The sequence below is a fragment of the Danio rerio genome, chromosome 7, assembly GCF_049306965.1.
Source record: "Danio rerio strain Tuebingen ecotype United States chromosome 7, GRCz12tu, whole genome shotgun sequence".
NCBI lineage: Eukaryota > Metazoa > Chordata > Actinopteri > Cypriniformes > Danionidae > Danio > Danio rerio.
Genome location: NC_133182.1, coordinates 58,467,580 through 58,480,668, shown reverse-complemented (window position 1 = coordinate 58,480,668; position 13,089 = coordinate 58,467,580). Strand labels below are relative to the sequence as shown.

The window sequence follows — 13,089 nt, the reverse complement described above, 5'->3', positions numbered from 1 at the left end:
TTGGTGGGTTCGTTTTTTTTTGGCCACAAGGGCTGGTGTCCCTAGCTGCCTGCAATATCAACAGTCACGCTTTTTTCATTTATTTAGTTATTTATTTTACGATAGCCACACTCTTTTTCTTCATTATTTTACCACAGCCCCATTTTTATTTATTTTCTTGCAGCCCCATGAGCAGATTGCAGCCTGCAGGTTAATGATGACATAATTCGACTCCCCAACAGTGGCTTCTTGCTCATCAGCTAAATCATTTGTCAAGAGATATGCGGGAGACGAAAAATTGAAAGGTGGCACTGGAAAGGCCAACATTTAAAAAGCTGAGTATATTTTTTGTTAAAACCAGCTGCAGCGAGAGTATAGTAACACACAAAGACGATGAAACGACTGGTGAGTTAACATAAAGCTAGTTAGGAGCAGTGCAAAACAACAATGTCTGCAGACCACCGTTTATGTAGCAAACTTTTTCTTGTACTGCAGCTCTTCCACAGCAGCAGCCTTTTGTCAAGTTTGCTGCTAACAGTAAAGAGCCTGGCTTCGTAACATTACCAAGCACCAGCCATGAGCCCAACACACTAGTTTGGGCAGGTAGGATTGAGTGAATATAAGAATTCAAATTATTCTTAATATTAATGAATATTACACATGCTGAATGAAAAATGCCCTGATACAATTAATGAAATCATATGATTCACTACATTAATAAATCTGAATTGATCAGAAAGCTAAAATGGGGAAACAATATGAAGCCATCGTTAGAAAGTAATACTGTGGTTGAAATGTCTGGCAGATAACAGTGTAATAGTTGTTTTATTCTTTATTTGTGTCTAAGGACTGGATATCTGTAAACAATTCTGTACAGAATATTGGAGATTTAGCGATTGTTTAATGTTCTCATATTTATGTAAAATATTTGAAGTTATAAAGCAGCTGATTCCTTGAAAAAGACATAATAGTTTCATTAGAAAATTAAATACGTTTAATTAAAAATTTATTTTATACATGTAGCCTAATATATATTTGTTTTATTTGATTTTTTTTTTTTCATTTGAAGGCTTGGATGTTTATTACCAGTAATTCTTACATTGAAGCACTGAATTGGAAATTACGTTATTTAATATATTCAGTAGTGAACTGAAGTGGGCCGCTCTAAGGCCTGAAACTCCAGACCTGAAAAGGAGTCTGGTCCCACTTTATATTGTGGCCTTAACTAATATGTACTTACACAGGATTTAATAGTTTGTTACAATGTACTTATCGTGTAAATACATGTATTTATTGTGTACGTATGCTTGATTAAACACCTGTATGTAATTACATCTGTAATTAACTTCTGTAGTTACATTTGTAAATACACTGTTGACCATCCCTTACACCTTAACCCACCCTTAAACCTACCCATATCACCAAACCTTTCCATAACCCAACCCCTATCCCAACTCAAGAGCACCCCAAGTGTTCTCAAATACATTATAAACACAGTAAGTACGTTGTATTTATTTTTTGATGCAAGTACATAGTAGTTAAGGACACTTAAAGTGGAACCAGGAGTCCCACTCCGCCTCTTGCCTTCGGTGTACATCATGCTCCAGAAAGAGCATTATAACTACTTCATTCGGGAGGGATTGAAAAAGCAGACTCGACTCTGGGTGACGATTCCTATCCTGGGGTCAATTCCGATATTAGATCTATTGATCGACTCTTTTGGAGTGGACTCCCCATCCCTACTATTTACTGATTCTCAAGTGTTTTCACACCTGTTTAAGTGTCTTCTGTTAAACACAAAAGAAGATATTTTGAACTGAAAACCATTGACATGACCATAGTAGAAAAAACAAATTACAGGTTACAGTTACAAGTTCCTAACATTTTTCAAAATATGTTCTTTTTGCTTAACAGAAGAAAAAAAACTCCTAAAGGTTGGAAATGAGTCAGTTAATGAATTGAATGATTTTTGGGTAAACTATCACTTTAACCTTAAAGATTGATACAATTTTTAAAAAATATATAAAACAGATCAATCAATATGGTAACACTTTAGTATAGGTCACAATGCATGCTATTAACTACTGGCTTATTGCCTGCGTATTATTAAGTTATTAACTGTTTATTAGTAGTTCAAAGTATGATCTTATTCTGCATCTCTACTCCTACCCAAAACCTATACCCAATTATTACCTTACTAACTATTAATAAACAGCTAATTAGGCTGCATTTACTCTGCATAATTCAAGTGACTCAATTTTTTTTTTCTCATATGGCACAGATCGGATATGGCCTGTGTGCATGAAAACAGGAAAAAATCACATGGATTTTGATTTACTCAAATCAAATTCATGCTTTGTTCTCATGTGGAATTTTATCTTATATGAATTGGATCTGTGCCCTCGTGTCTGCAGTGTAAGCCGGAAGATCAGATTTTCAACTGTCAATGCGAGTCGCGCATCATTAAAAACCCTAGCGAATGATGTCAAGTCTGATGCTTTCATTTTGGAATAGACTTCATGCCAAATACCCACACCTTAATACTCATATGGACCAAAAAATCTTTTATATTGTCACACCCGCCACAAAACCAATATAAAGTATTATAAAACTGTGGCACGTGCATAAATCACGCCATGAACATTACATTAAGATACTTACTGGTTTAAAAAGTCCTAGATTAAAAGAAGATGGCCAAATGAGAACTTTCTGTCATGAACTATAGTAAAACAACAACTTGTGAAAAATAATTTTTTTAAATTAAACCCTGTTAACAGATTAAATACAGGAACGGAGAAAAGGCTGCTTTTATTATCCGCTGTCAGTCAGTGCCTGCTCTTTTTTCCTCTGGTCTTTGCATCTTTGCCATGTGCAGTGTAAATACAGACAATCAAATACAAGTCACTTTTAAAAGATGATGTAAGCAGCAGGTCAGCAAAAACATCGGATACAGTCACAAAATCGGAATCAACCTTCATGATCTGCAGTGTAAATGCAGCCTTAGTCATTTATTAAGCTAGGAGTGTTAGTTAAGGTTTTGTTAATGCTGTGAATACTGTAAAGTGTTAACATCAATACAAATCTGTATTCTCACTTTAAATCCCTAAAGCTTTAGCCATCAACAGTTTTCTTTTCTGTCTTTTCCTATACAGTAGTCTTCGGTGGAGAGAGAGGAGTGAGCAAGGAGGAGTGATGGAGTGATGGAGTCCTGGGACTAGTTTGATTTATTTCTGCCTAATTTACTGAACATTCACTGGTTGGCGTGAGTTTTAGTTGGTGTCAAGAAGATGCACTTGAGTATATACTGGGTTGAGGAAGAAGATCCAAATCTACTGTAAATAACCAGGTCACCTCTACACACACCTCTACGAAATGTAGTGTATAATTCACAAGCAAATAATGATTTCAATAATGAAGCAAAACGCACTAACATTTTATCATTTTAGTTTTTATCTTGAACAGTATGGCAGTGGATATGATTAATTTATTCTGTAGCTAACAGCAATGTTCAGCTGGTCAGTTAATCTCAGTGAGGTTACTCACATAAAGAAAACCCCACTATGATGAAAGAATAAAACAGCTTTTTCTAGAATATGAGCGGACTCTTTATGTTAAGTGAGTTTATATCAGTTTTATGACTATTTGACTGTTCTTACCACTAAAATCTGGAAAGCAGGGACTTCTCTTTATTTTATATTAGATAAACTTTTCACTTAAAACCTTAATCTGGTGAGCATCAAGAATAAGCTTCAGACAACTACTCCAGATTTTATTTTTAACACAATATTTCTGAATGTTTGACTTGATCTGTCTTATCTTGCATAGTAAGTAATTTTTGCTTTGAAACAAACAGAGAACAAGTGGGATTGATTATGCATGTTACATCATCAAATAAAACATGGAAAAAGATCTTGTGTTAAGCATAGAGCTTATTTAAGGCTTTTAACAAAACACTTTTAAAAGGCCAATAATGAAAATATACAATTGAAGTCAGAATTATTAGCCCCCCTTTGAACTTATTTTCTTTTTTAAATATTTCCTAAATGATATTTATCAGAGCAAGAAAATTTTCAGTTTGTCTAGTAATATTTTTTCTTCAGGTAAAAATCTTTGTTTTATTTTGGCTATAATAAAAGCAGTTACTATCTTTTTAAAACCATTTTAAGGTCAATGTTATTAGCCCTTTTAAGCATTTTTTTTTATAGTCTAAAGAGCAAACCATCATTATACAATAACTTGCCTAATTACCCTAACCTGCCTAGTTAACCTAATTAACCTAGTTAAGTCTTAAAAAATCACTTTAAGCTGTATGAAAGTGTCTTGAAAATATCTAGTAAAATATTATTAACTGTCATCATGGCAAAGATCAAAGAAATCAGTTATTAGAGATGAGTTATTAAAACTATTATGTTTAGAAATGTGCTGAAAAAAATCTTCTCTCCGTTAAACAGAAATCGTGGAAAAAAATACAGGGGGGGTCTAATAATTCAGAGGGGCTAATAATTTTCACTTCAAATATATTTATTATGGGGTATGGTTTTAATTTTTGAGGAAAATAATGAATTGTGGAAAAAGTGAAGAGCTGTGAATACTTTCTGAAAGTGCTATATACAGATGAATGCAAAATTATTAGCCATATAAAAATTTGTATTATTTTCAAATATTTCTCATGTGCTGTTTAATAGAGAGATTTATCTAACCCAGGCTCATTCTGAAAATGCTATAAACATTTCTGGAGATTGTGAAATACATCCCAGGAGCTATTTCCACCAGAGGCCACTGTGTACGCTTTTTTGAGATCCCAAATTTCTTTTGTGAGTGCCATTCACACCTGCTGTTCTCACTTAAATCCCCCAGAGGCCGCTGTCGACTGACTGACTGACTGACTGACCCACCCTCCGTCCCAAACCCAACCAATGGTGTTTTCAAAAGCACCTATTGACTTGCGGTGGAACGGCGTCATTCCACCCTATAGCTTTCATTTTAAAGATGAATTGCAGCCTTACATAACTCTGGCTACATAATTTGCGGTCTTCAAAAAAGAATACAGGGCTACGTTTTCAGAATGAGTTGGATTTATCAGCACCTTTCTAATAATTTCTTTTGTCTTAGCCATGATAACAGTACACTACATAATTTTTTTTAGTTATTTTGCAAGATATTAGTGTCAAGCTTAAAGTGTTTCACGGCTTAATTAGGCTAATTAGGGAAGACAGGTTAATTAGCCAAGACAACAGTAGTTTGTTCTCAACTCAATTAGAACCTATTACTGCAAAAATATAACTGCAAAAAGCAATTTTATAAGGGGTTTAGACACAGTTGTGTGGCAAGTGTGTGGATATAACTAGCTTTTAATAGTGAAATGTAGTAATTATATTTTTTATAATCACACTTAAATAAAAAAAAAAAAAAAATCACAATAAAAACAGTCTGCAGAAACACTTTGATTGACATTCTCCCTTTCTACGTCATCAGAGGGGAAAGCCCCTCCCATCATTGATGATCTCACCTTTATTTGCATATGTCATTAGCAGGGCTTGACATTAACTTTTTTCATCACCGCCACTGTGGCTAGTAGATTTCCAACATTACTAGCCACTCACCATTTTCACTAGCCACAATTTTGTTGTTGGGAAAAATATTTTATACACATGAATATGACTTTGGCATGCTAAAATCACTTGATTTAGACTATGTGCTATGTCTACAGTACATACCTCAATAATTTCACTTTTTTGTGTATGAACTTGCTTAATGTGTATGAGCAAATGGGATGGGGTTTCATGGTGGTGCATTGCAATTCATTTTTATTTCACATGACTTTTCGGGCTTGATATTAAGAATTTACAAAATTGATCTGACCACAAAAAAAAAAAAAAAAAAACATATATTATTTCTTATCCTCAAATGTTAAATAATGTCAAAAACTTACAAAATATAACTGTATATGCTCCTTTTATTCAACAAAACCCTTCTTAAAAAACAATTATATTTAAAAAAATAAAAATTTTATTAATTTTATTAATTTATTAATTAGTTATTAATTTTATTAAAGAAACACTTTGATTGACATTCTCCCTTTGTCCATGTCCAAAACATTCACCCTGTTGTCCTTAAAGCACATTGTAACTAATTTGGCAGTATGCTTAGGGTCACGGTCTGTTTGGAGACCCATTTGTGGTCATGTTTTTAATTTTTTTCTTCATGATGCCCTCTATGCTGTGAAGTGGACCAGTCCCTCATGCAACAAAACAGCCTCACAACATGATGCTACCAACCCCATACTTTACAGTTGAGATGGTGTTCTCAGGCTTGTAAGCTTTCCCCTTTGTCCTCCACTGGTCATTATGGCCAAGCAGTTCAATGATTCTTTTTCCCAGTGTAATTTAGCAAATTGTAATCTGGTTTTCTTTTTGTTGATTCTGGCTTGTTGATTTTCCCATGTTGTCACACAAGGAAGCAGTGTGTTTGAGGTTTTCCTTTAATACTATTGTACAGTTGTCCCTCCAATTCATTTAAATGTTGTCAATTAGCCAATGAGAAACTTCCAAAACCTTGACCTCATCATCTGAGCTTTTTCAGAGGCATTATAATCTTATTGTATGTAAACTTGACTTTCTAGAAAAGTTATAACAATTTCTCAAAAAAAAAAAAAATATCTCTCTCATTATTCTGCTATTAAGTGTAACAGAAACAAATTTGATAATCCTAACTAACCTAAAAAAGAAAAGTTTAGACACACTAACATCTGACTTTTTTTAATGGTTATGTGCCTTTTTATACACTGTATGTAAACTTCTGGTTTTAACTGTAGATTGTGCCATCAAACACGTGAAAACTAAAGTAATGACCGTGGTTTACAAATGTAAGGAGTAGAAAGTAAAACGTCAAAAAATTAAGTAGTGGAGTAAAATATTGATACCAGAAAAATCTACTTAAGTACAGTAACAAAGTATTTGTTCTTTGTTACTTCCCATCTCTGGCATAGACAGCCCTGAGTGAAAAGCAGCCAATTTGAATCTGCCACTATGGGCACGTTCACACTATGCCATCTGAACCGTGCCCAGGCCCGTTTCCCGGATCGTTTGAGAAGTGTGAGTGCTCTGAATCGGGGTCAGACATGGTTCACTTGGCCGGTCATGGCCCGGTTGGAAGAGATGTGCCTGAGCATGGTTCACCTGGGCTTTGGCACGGTACACTTGTGTGTGACTGCAAAATGTGCCTAAGCCCGAAACTGAAAGTGAGACGTGACATTTAAGGGAATGTTTGATACGTATTTATTATCATTCTTACTGTTCAATGAATGCAAACTGTCGTAAATTATTAAAGACGCAAATCCCTCACTGCACCACAGCTGCGCCTTCAGCAAACCTCCTCATTCCTGCAGCACGAGGACTTTATGACTGTTTATGAGCGTCAGCAGTGGCTGATCTGTTCTGCGAAATATTTGACTGTGTCACTGCATATCAAACGACTTAAACAATTTAGCAGTAAGAAGTCTCCACTGTGCTCAGTAAGAGCACTTGCAAAACAGCGTAGCATCGATGACTTAAGCGTGCCCAGGCTCGAATGTAATGTGAATGCGGGCCGACGGGGAGACGGGAGGGAGGACAAGCGTGCTTTGGCCCAGTTCAAGGCAACTGTACATAGTGTGAGTATGCCCTATGCTGACACATAGCTGGCGTTTGCAGCTTCGTCTTCTTGGAGCTGGGAGGAGGCCTGTGAGCTCAATTTAATTAGAATTTAAAGTGACAGTCACCAAAATGGCAAAATTTAGATCAAAGCCGGAAAGCGTCAGTTTCAAAGAGTTATGTACCATTATCTGTGTGGTATAATGAGCTGAAACTTCACATACACACTCTATGGACATTAGAGACTTAATTTACATCTTGTAAAAAGGGGCACAATGGGTAGTGTGAAATATTAAATATTTAAATAAATTAAATATTTCTGTCATCGTTGTGTTAAAGACACCAATTGTTATCTAATGCCATTTATATATTTAAGAGTAATTTCCTAAACATCCATCCATATATGTTGAGTTAGCAGTAGATGCAAATTTGCTGTTACACAATAACACCACTTCTGCCTCAATCTTCTGACACAGCCCACATTCAGATGTGTCATTTGTTAAGAAAAGCAAAGTGTGTCTGGTTTTGATTTGACATGTAATGCCGTGCCCTACGTTGTTTTGACATTGCTGGATTGAAAGAAAAAGAAAAGCCCAGCGCTTGTCGCATTCATGAATTGACACACAATGAGGAGAATAGTTACAGGCTGGTAATGACTTTTTGAGAAGCGGAGCACTTTTTGTTTGGCCGTTTTGTCTGTTGAGAAGGTGAACTGCTCAGTTCATTGTGTGTCACCGTCTGCATGCCAAGTAAGTGACAGACACTACCTCTCTGTTTAATTCAGTCTGGACAGCCAGTCTGTGGCTTGGTACTATACAGGGTCTGAATGCGAGAAGCAAAACAATACCCTCAATTAACCCTCATTCAAAATGTCTAAAAAAAAATGCTAGTTTTCAAAAAGCACATTATTTGTCATGGGACAGACAGCCAGTGAAAAACAGGAGAAGAATGGTTGATTGAACCTTTAGAGATTAAACACAAGTCAAACTGCAATACTTTGGATGGGTGTCATTAGGTGACATTGTCAAAAAGGTAATTATCACTGTAAGCTGAGAAAATATTCCTCACAGGTCCAATCAACATATGCACAGAAACCATGTGCTTTACCATACACAACTCATCTGCTCGTGATCTTCTTTCATATAACTTTGTCATATTTGATGTCATTTGACAGGTTATGACTTTGTGTTGTAGCGATGAAATCAAGAGACATTGTGTACGTTTGTATTTAGCTTTTTATTATCTACTTAATACATTTTAAGAGTTCACACTTAGATATTGCTTGAAAATAATAGCAGGTTTGGCATGCTGTCCCAGGAGAGAACACTGAGCTCGGAGAAAAGTGAGCCCAGGGCTCCTGCCTGGTCAATGAGCATGTGAAGAGTGTATGAGATCAGGAAGTTCCCCCTGGTAAAGGAGGAGATGGGGTGGGGGAATTCTTCAAAAAAATGAAGATGAGAAAGTAATTAGTCGGGCTACTTATAGTGAGTTTAGAATGATCCGATTGGCTTACTGATAATTACAGATGAAAGATCAGCTGCAAACAATCATATCTCCTGCTCCTCTTGAAATTAGTGTGTGAAACTTCACTTAATTTAGCTGAAAGCAGTGGTGGAAAGAGTACTGAAAACTCATAATCAAGTAAAAGGTACCATTACTTGCCTAAAAATGTAGTGAAAGTAAAGTAAAAGTGTTTGTTGTAAATATTACTCTAAGTATGAGTAAAAAGTTACCCTTGGACACTTTTAATGCTTCCAAACACTTTGCTGCAATTATAAATCACCCACATCTTGAGGTAGTTCATTATGATGCGATTTGCCTTCTGTGTGTGATTTGGTTGGACAGGAATCACAGGACTGATTTTTCTTATCCCCATAGACAAGATGCGGAAAATCTTTTTTTTTTTTTTTTACACAAAAGTATTCTTGGAGCTTCGAATTATTACAGTTGGACCACTGAAATCACATGGATTGTTTTGACAACAATTTTGGTTACTTTTTTGGATATTGAAGAAATCTCTTTGTACCATTGCTTTCTATGGCGGATGAGAGAGCTCTTGAATTTCAACTAAAATATCTTAATTTATGTGCCAATGACGAATGAAAGACTCAGGGTATTGGATAAACGTATGGAGCATACGTAATTAAAACAGAATATGAAAAATAGATTGATATACACACTGTACTACACTTTTATTTATTTATTTCATTGTTGTTCAAACTACCTTTTTAATATAAGCTGAATCAACACAATTCTTGAGGTATTTTTGGAGACATCTTAATTGTTTTATGTCCAAACTACTTAAATTAGCAATAATAATAATAACAATAATAACAATAATAATAATAATAATAATAATTGCTTAATCATTGTGTGGAACCCAGTATTTTTTTTTACATAAGCATACATTGTACATGTGCACAGTATGTCATTTAGGTAAGTTAAAAATTCTCCATAAATGGTTTTAAATGCTTGTTTATAAAATTACGCCATATTAAGGAGTCAGAAGGTTCATTTTGACCATTTTTGGAATGGTCATGAATATTAATGAGCTCTTCTCTGGTGCCTGCAGCTTAGTGCTTGATATCTTTCTTTCTCACACACACACACACACACACACTCACACACACACACACACACACACACACACACACACACACACACACACACACACACACACAAACACACACACACACACACACACACACACACACACACACAGAGGTGGGTAGTAACGAATTACATTTACTTGAGTAAAATTATTGGGTAACGTGTACTTTTTGTATAAATATATATATATATATGTATAAATATATATATATATATATATATATATATATATATATATATATATATATATATATATATATATATATATATATATATATATATATATATATATATGTATGTATATATATTCATTCCTTCATTCATTTTCTTTTCGGCTTACATCCACAAACATCCACACAAACTGATCCAACTGTGTGGATGAGCCAACTTATCCAGCATTTGTTTTTTGCAACCCATTTCTGGAAAACATCCATAAACACACACATACACTACGGACAATTTAGTCTACCCAATTCACCTATTCCGCATGTCTTTGGACTGTGTAGGAAACCAGAGCACCCGGAGGAAACCCACGCGAACGCAGAGAGAACATGCAAACTCCACACAGAAATGCCAACTGGCCCAGTCAAGACTCGAACCAGCGACCTGCTTGCTGTGAGGCGAGGCGACAGCACTACCTATTGCGCCACCGTGTATATATATATATATATATATATATATATATATATATATATATATATATACATATATATATATATATATATATATATATATATATATATATATATATATATATATATATATATATATATATATATATATATATATATTATATTACTTTACGTCTTTGTTTGGGAAAGCACACCAGGTTCACTAGTGCTGTGCGCCTCTTTCTCTGTGCCAAAGCGAGTTGATTTAAAAAATATTAAAGATATAGATTAATTAAATATTCAGCGAAAGAGACATTAATTTCATATTTCACTATGCATTTCATCTGAAAGGCTAATCTTTATAGCTTAATTAAACACATATTGTCAAAACCCACACATATTGTATGAAAATGAAAAGGGCATTTATGTTATTATTAGACTGCGATTTGTTATTTGTTGCCTAGGTTAAACATTTTTCACATTTTCACATTTCAGGTGCTTTATTGGCATGACAAAAAACTACATTCGTATTGCCAAAGCAGTGCAGCGTCGCTGCGTACAAACAAGACAGTGCAAAAAGGGCAGTAGTGCAAACAAATATGAATATAACATATAATAAAGAAAATAAAATAAAAAATGTGATTAATAAAAATAAAAAAAGAATAATAAAAATAGATTTATGATAACATATTAAACAGGATAAAAGTAATGATAGTATTATCAAAAGTAAGTCCACAAATAAAGAGTTCCAGTATGTGTGTGTTGGAGACAGTGGAGCGGGTCATTGTTGGTTGAACACACAGCAGCACACACACTCCCCCAGTAAGATGGGCAGTTTCTGTTCGACAGGGACTCAAAGTTGTTTTGTATGTGTTGAATTATCGGGTAGAATTTCTCCCGGATCTCAGAGTATTTAGTGCACTCAGTAAGGAAGTCCATCTCAATCCAGTCTCAATCAGCTGCTGAGGGCAGTGTAGGCACAGCCGCTCCTCCACCGGCAGCCATGTTTTCCTGTGCCGGCCCGTCTTTACGGCCAGCTGGTGTCCGCTGCTCGCTTCTAACATGTTAGAAAATACTGCAAATCAAGGTATCTCCCCGCGGTAAAAACTGTTCGTTATTCGAAAAAAAGAACAAATATCAGCGCACAGTAGTTGCTTTCTAGATTTATTTTAGGCCTGTATTTAGCTGACAGTGCACGTTTTAATCTTGCGATCCTGATAACTTTTAGAGATAATGTCTGTTTTTATCAACTTTTCTGTCATTTATTTCTCATTTGCTACTTATTTTATTAATTTGTTGATGTTAATATATTACATATTCTATATGAATATCTAAAATTCTTTGGCATTAGAATTTGCTTTGAACTTGAAAGAGAGGCAGTATATATAATCAAAAGTAACCAAGTAACTAATTACTTGAGTAATTTTTTCATAAGGTACTTTTTTACTCTTACTCAAGTAACTTTTAAGATTGTTACTTTTACTTTTACTTGAGTAAACATTTCGGCAAGTACTTGTACTCTTACTTGAGTACAGATTTTGGATACTCTACCCACCTCTGCACACACATCATGATGTAGTCTGAAATAAACGTGTGCAAAATAATCATACTTCATTTGACAATTTTTTTTTTCTAATTGGGTATGCCTTGTTAAATCTTTTTCGTCTGAAGAAGTAGAGAGGTTTATTTTAAGTAGCTATGATTATTCCACCAAAGAAAAACAAAAAAAGTTTCTCCTCTTGAATTGTGTTGTGGGTAAAATTTGGGCTAAATTACCATTGTACTTGACAAAATGGAAAAAGTTTTACTTTGAAACTTAGCCGATACAAAAACCCAGGCAGGAATCAATGTCAACCTCTGCATAATAAAGTATATCGTTGTCTACAGAAAAATGACAGTGAGAGCTCAGTGATATGACACAATGCATAAATGTGCATTAAACTCTTATACTCTGCAGTCTACATGTGTTTGTTGCCTCATTACAAAAATACACAGCAAATTTCACATTATTAAAAATAAATCAACAAAAGTTAATCAGACCTTATGCTTGTTGTGTTGGTGGTAAATTCAAAATCAGTTTATCCTTAATTTAGCATTCAGAGGATTGTAAAAAGACGGCTAGCTAAGAACTGCATCTCCCATTTTCAAAATAATAGTCCCACATATGTACTAAGTTTAATATAAGCTTAACGTAAAAATTTGTACAATTACTACAATTAATAAATACTTTACAATTAATAATACAATTAATAAATTCA

General features: G+C 34.6%; 1 protein-coding gene and 1 long non-coding RNA gene across 7 annotated transcripts in view; one reads left to right on the top strand and one right to left on the bottom strand.

Annotated features, from left to right (window-relative positions):
- The window catches only part of sirt3 (sirtuin 3), a 40,809-nt gene that overhangs the window by 20,489 nt on the left and 7,231 nt on the right, over positions 1-13,089 (top strand). For 2 of the 6 annotated variants that reach the window (XR_012382443.1, XM_068222316.2), the window contains one exon: positions 3,132-3,888. The exons of 3 other annotated variants lie outside the window; for them this stretch is intronic. Coding sequence is in view for 2 of the 3 variants with exons in the window: in XM_068222316.2 (XP_068078417.1) it covers positions 3,132-3,134 (3 nt within the window). In the remaining variant the exon portion in view is untranslated. 6 annotated transcript variants of the gene reach the window in all.
- Positions 181-5,845, bottom strand: LOC141375149 (uncharacterized). Its single transcript, XR_012382741.1, has 2 exons — positions 4,750-5,845; positions 181-4,711 (listed from the first exon to the last, which is right to left on the bottom strand). It is a non-coding gene; the product is annotated as an uncharacterized lncRNA (long non-coding RNA).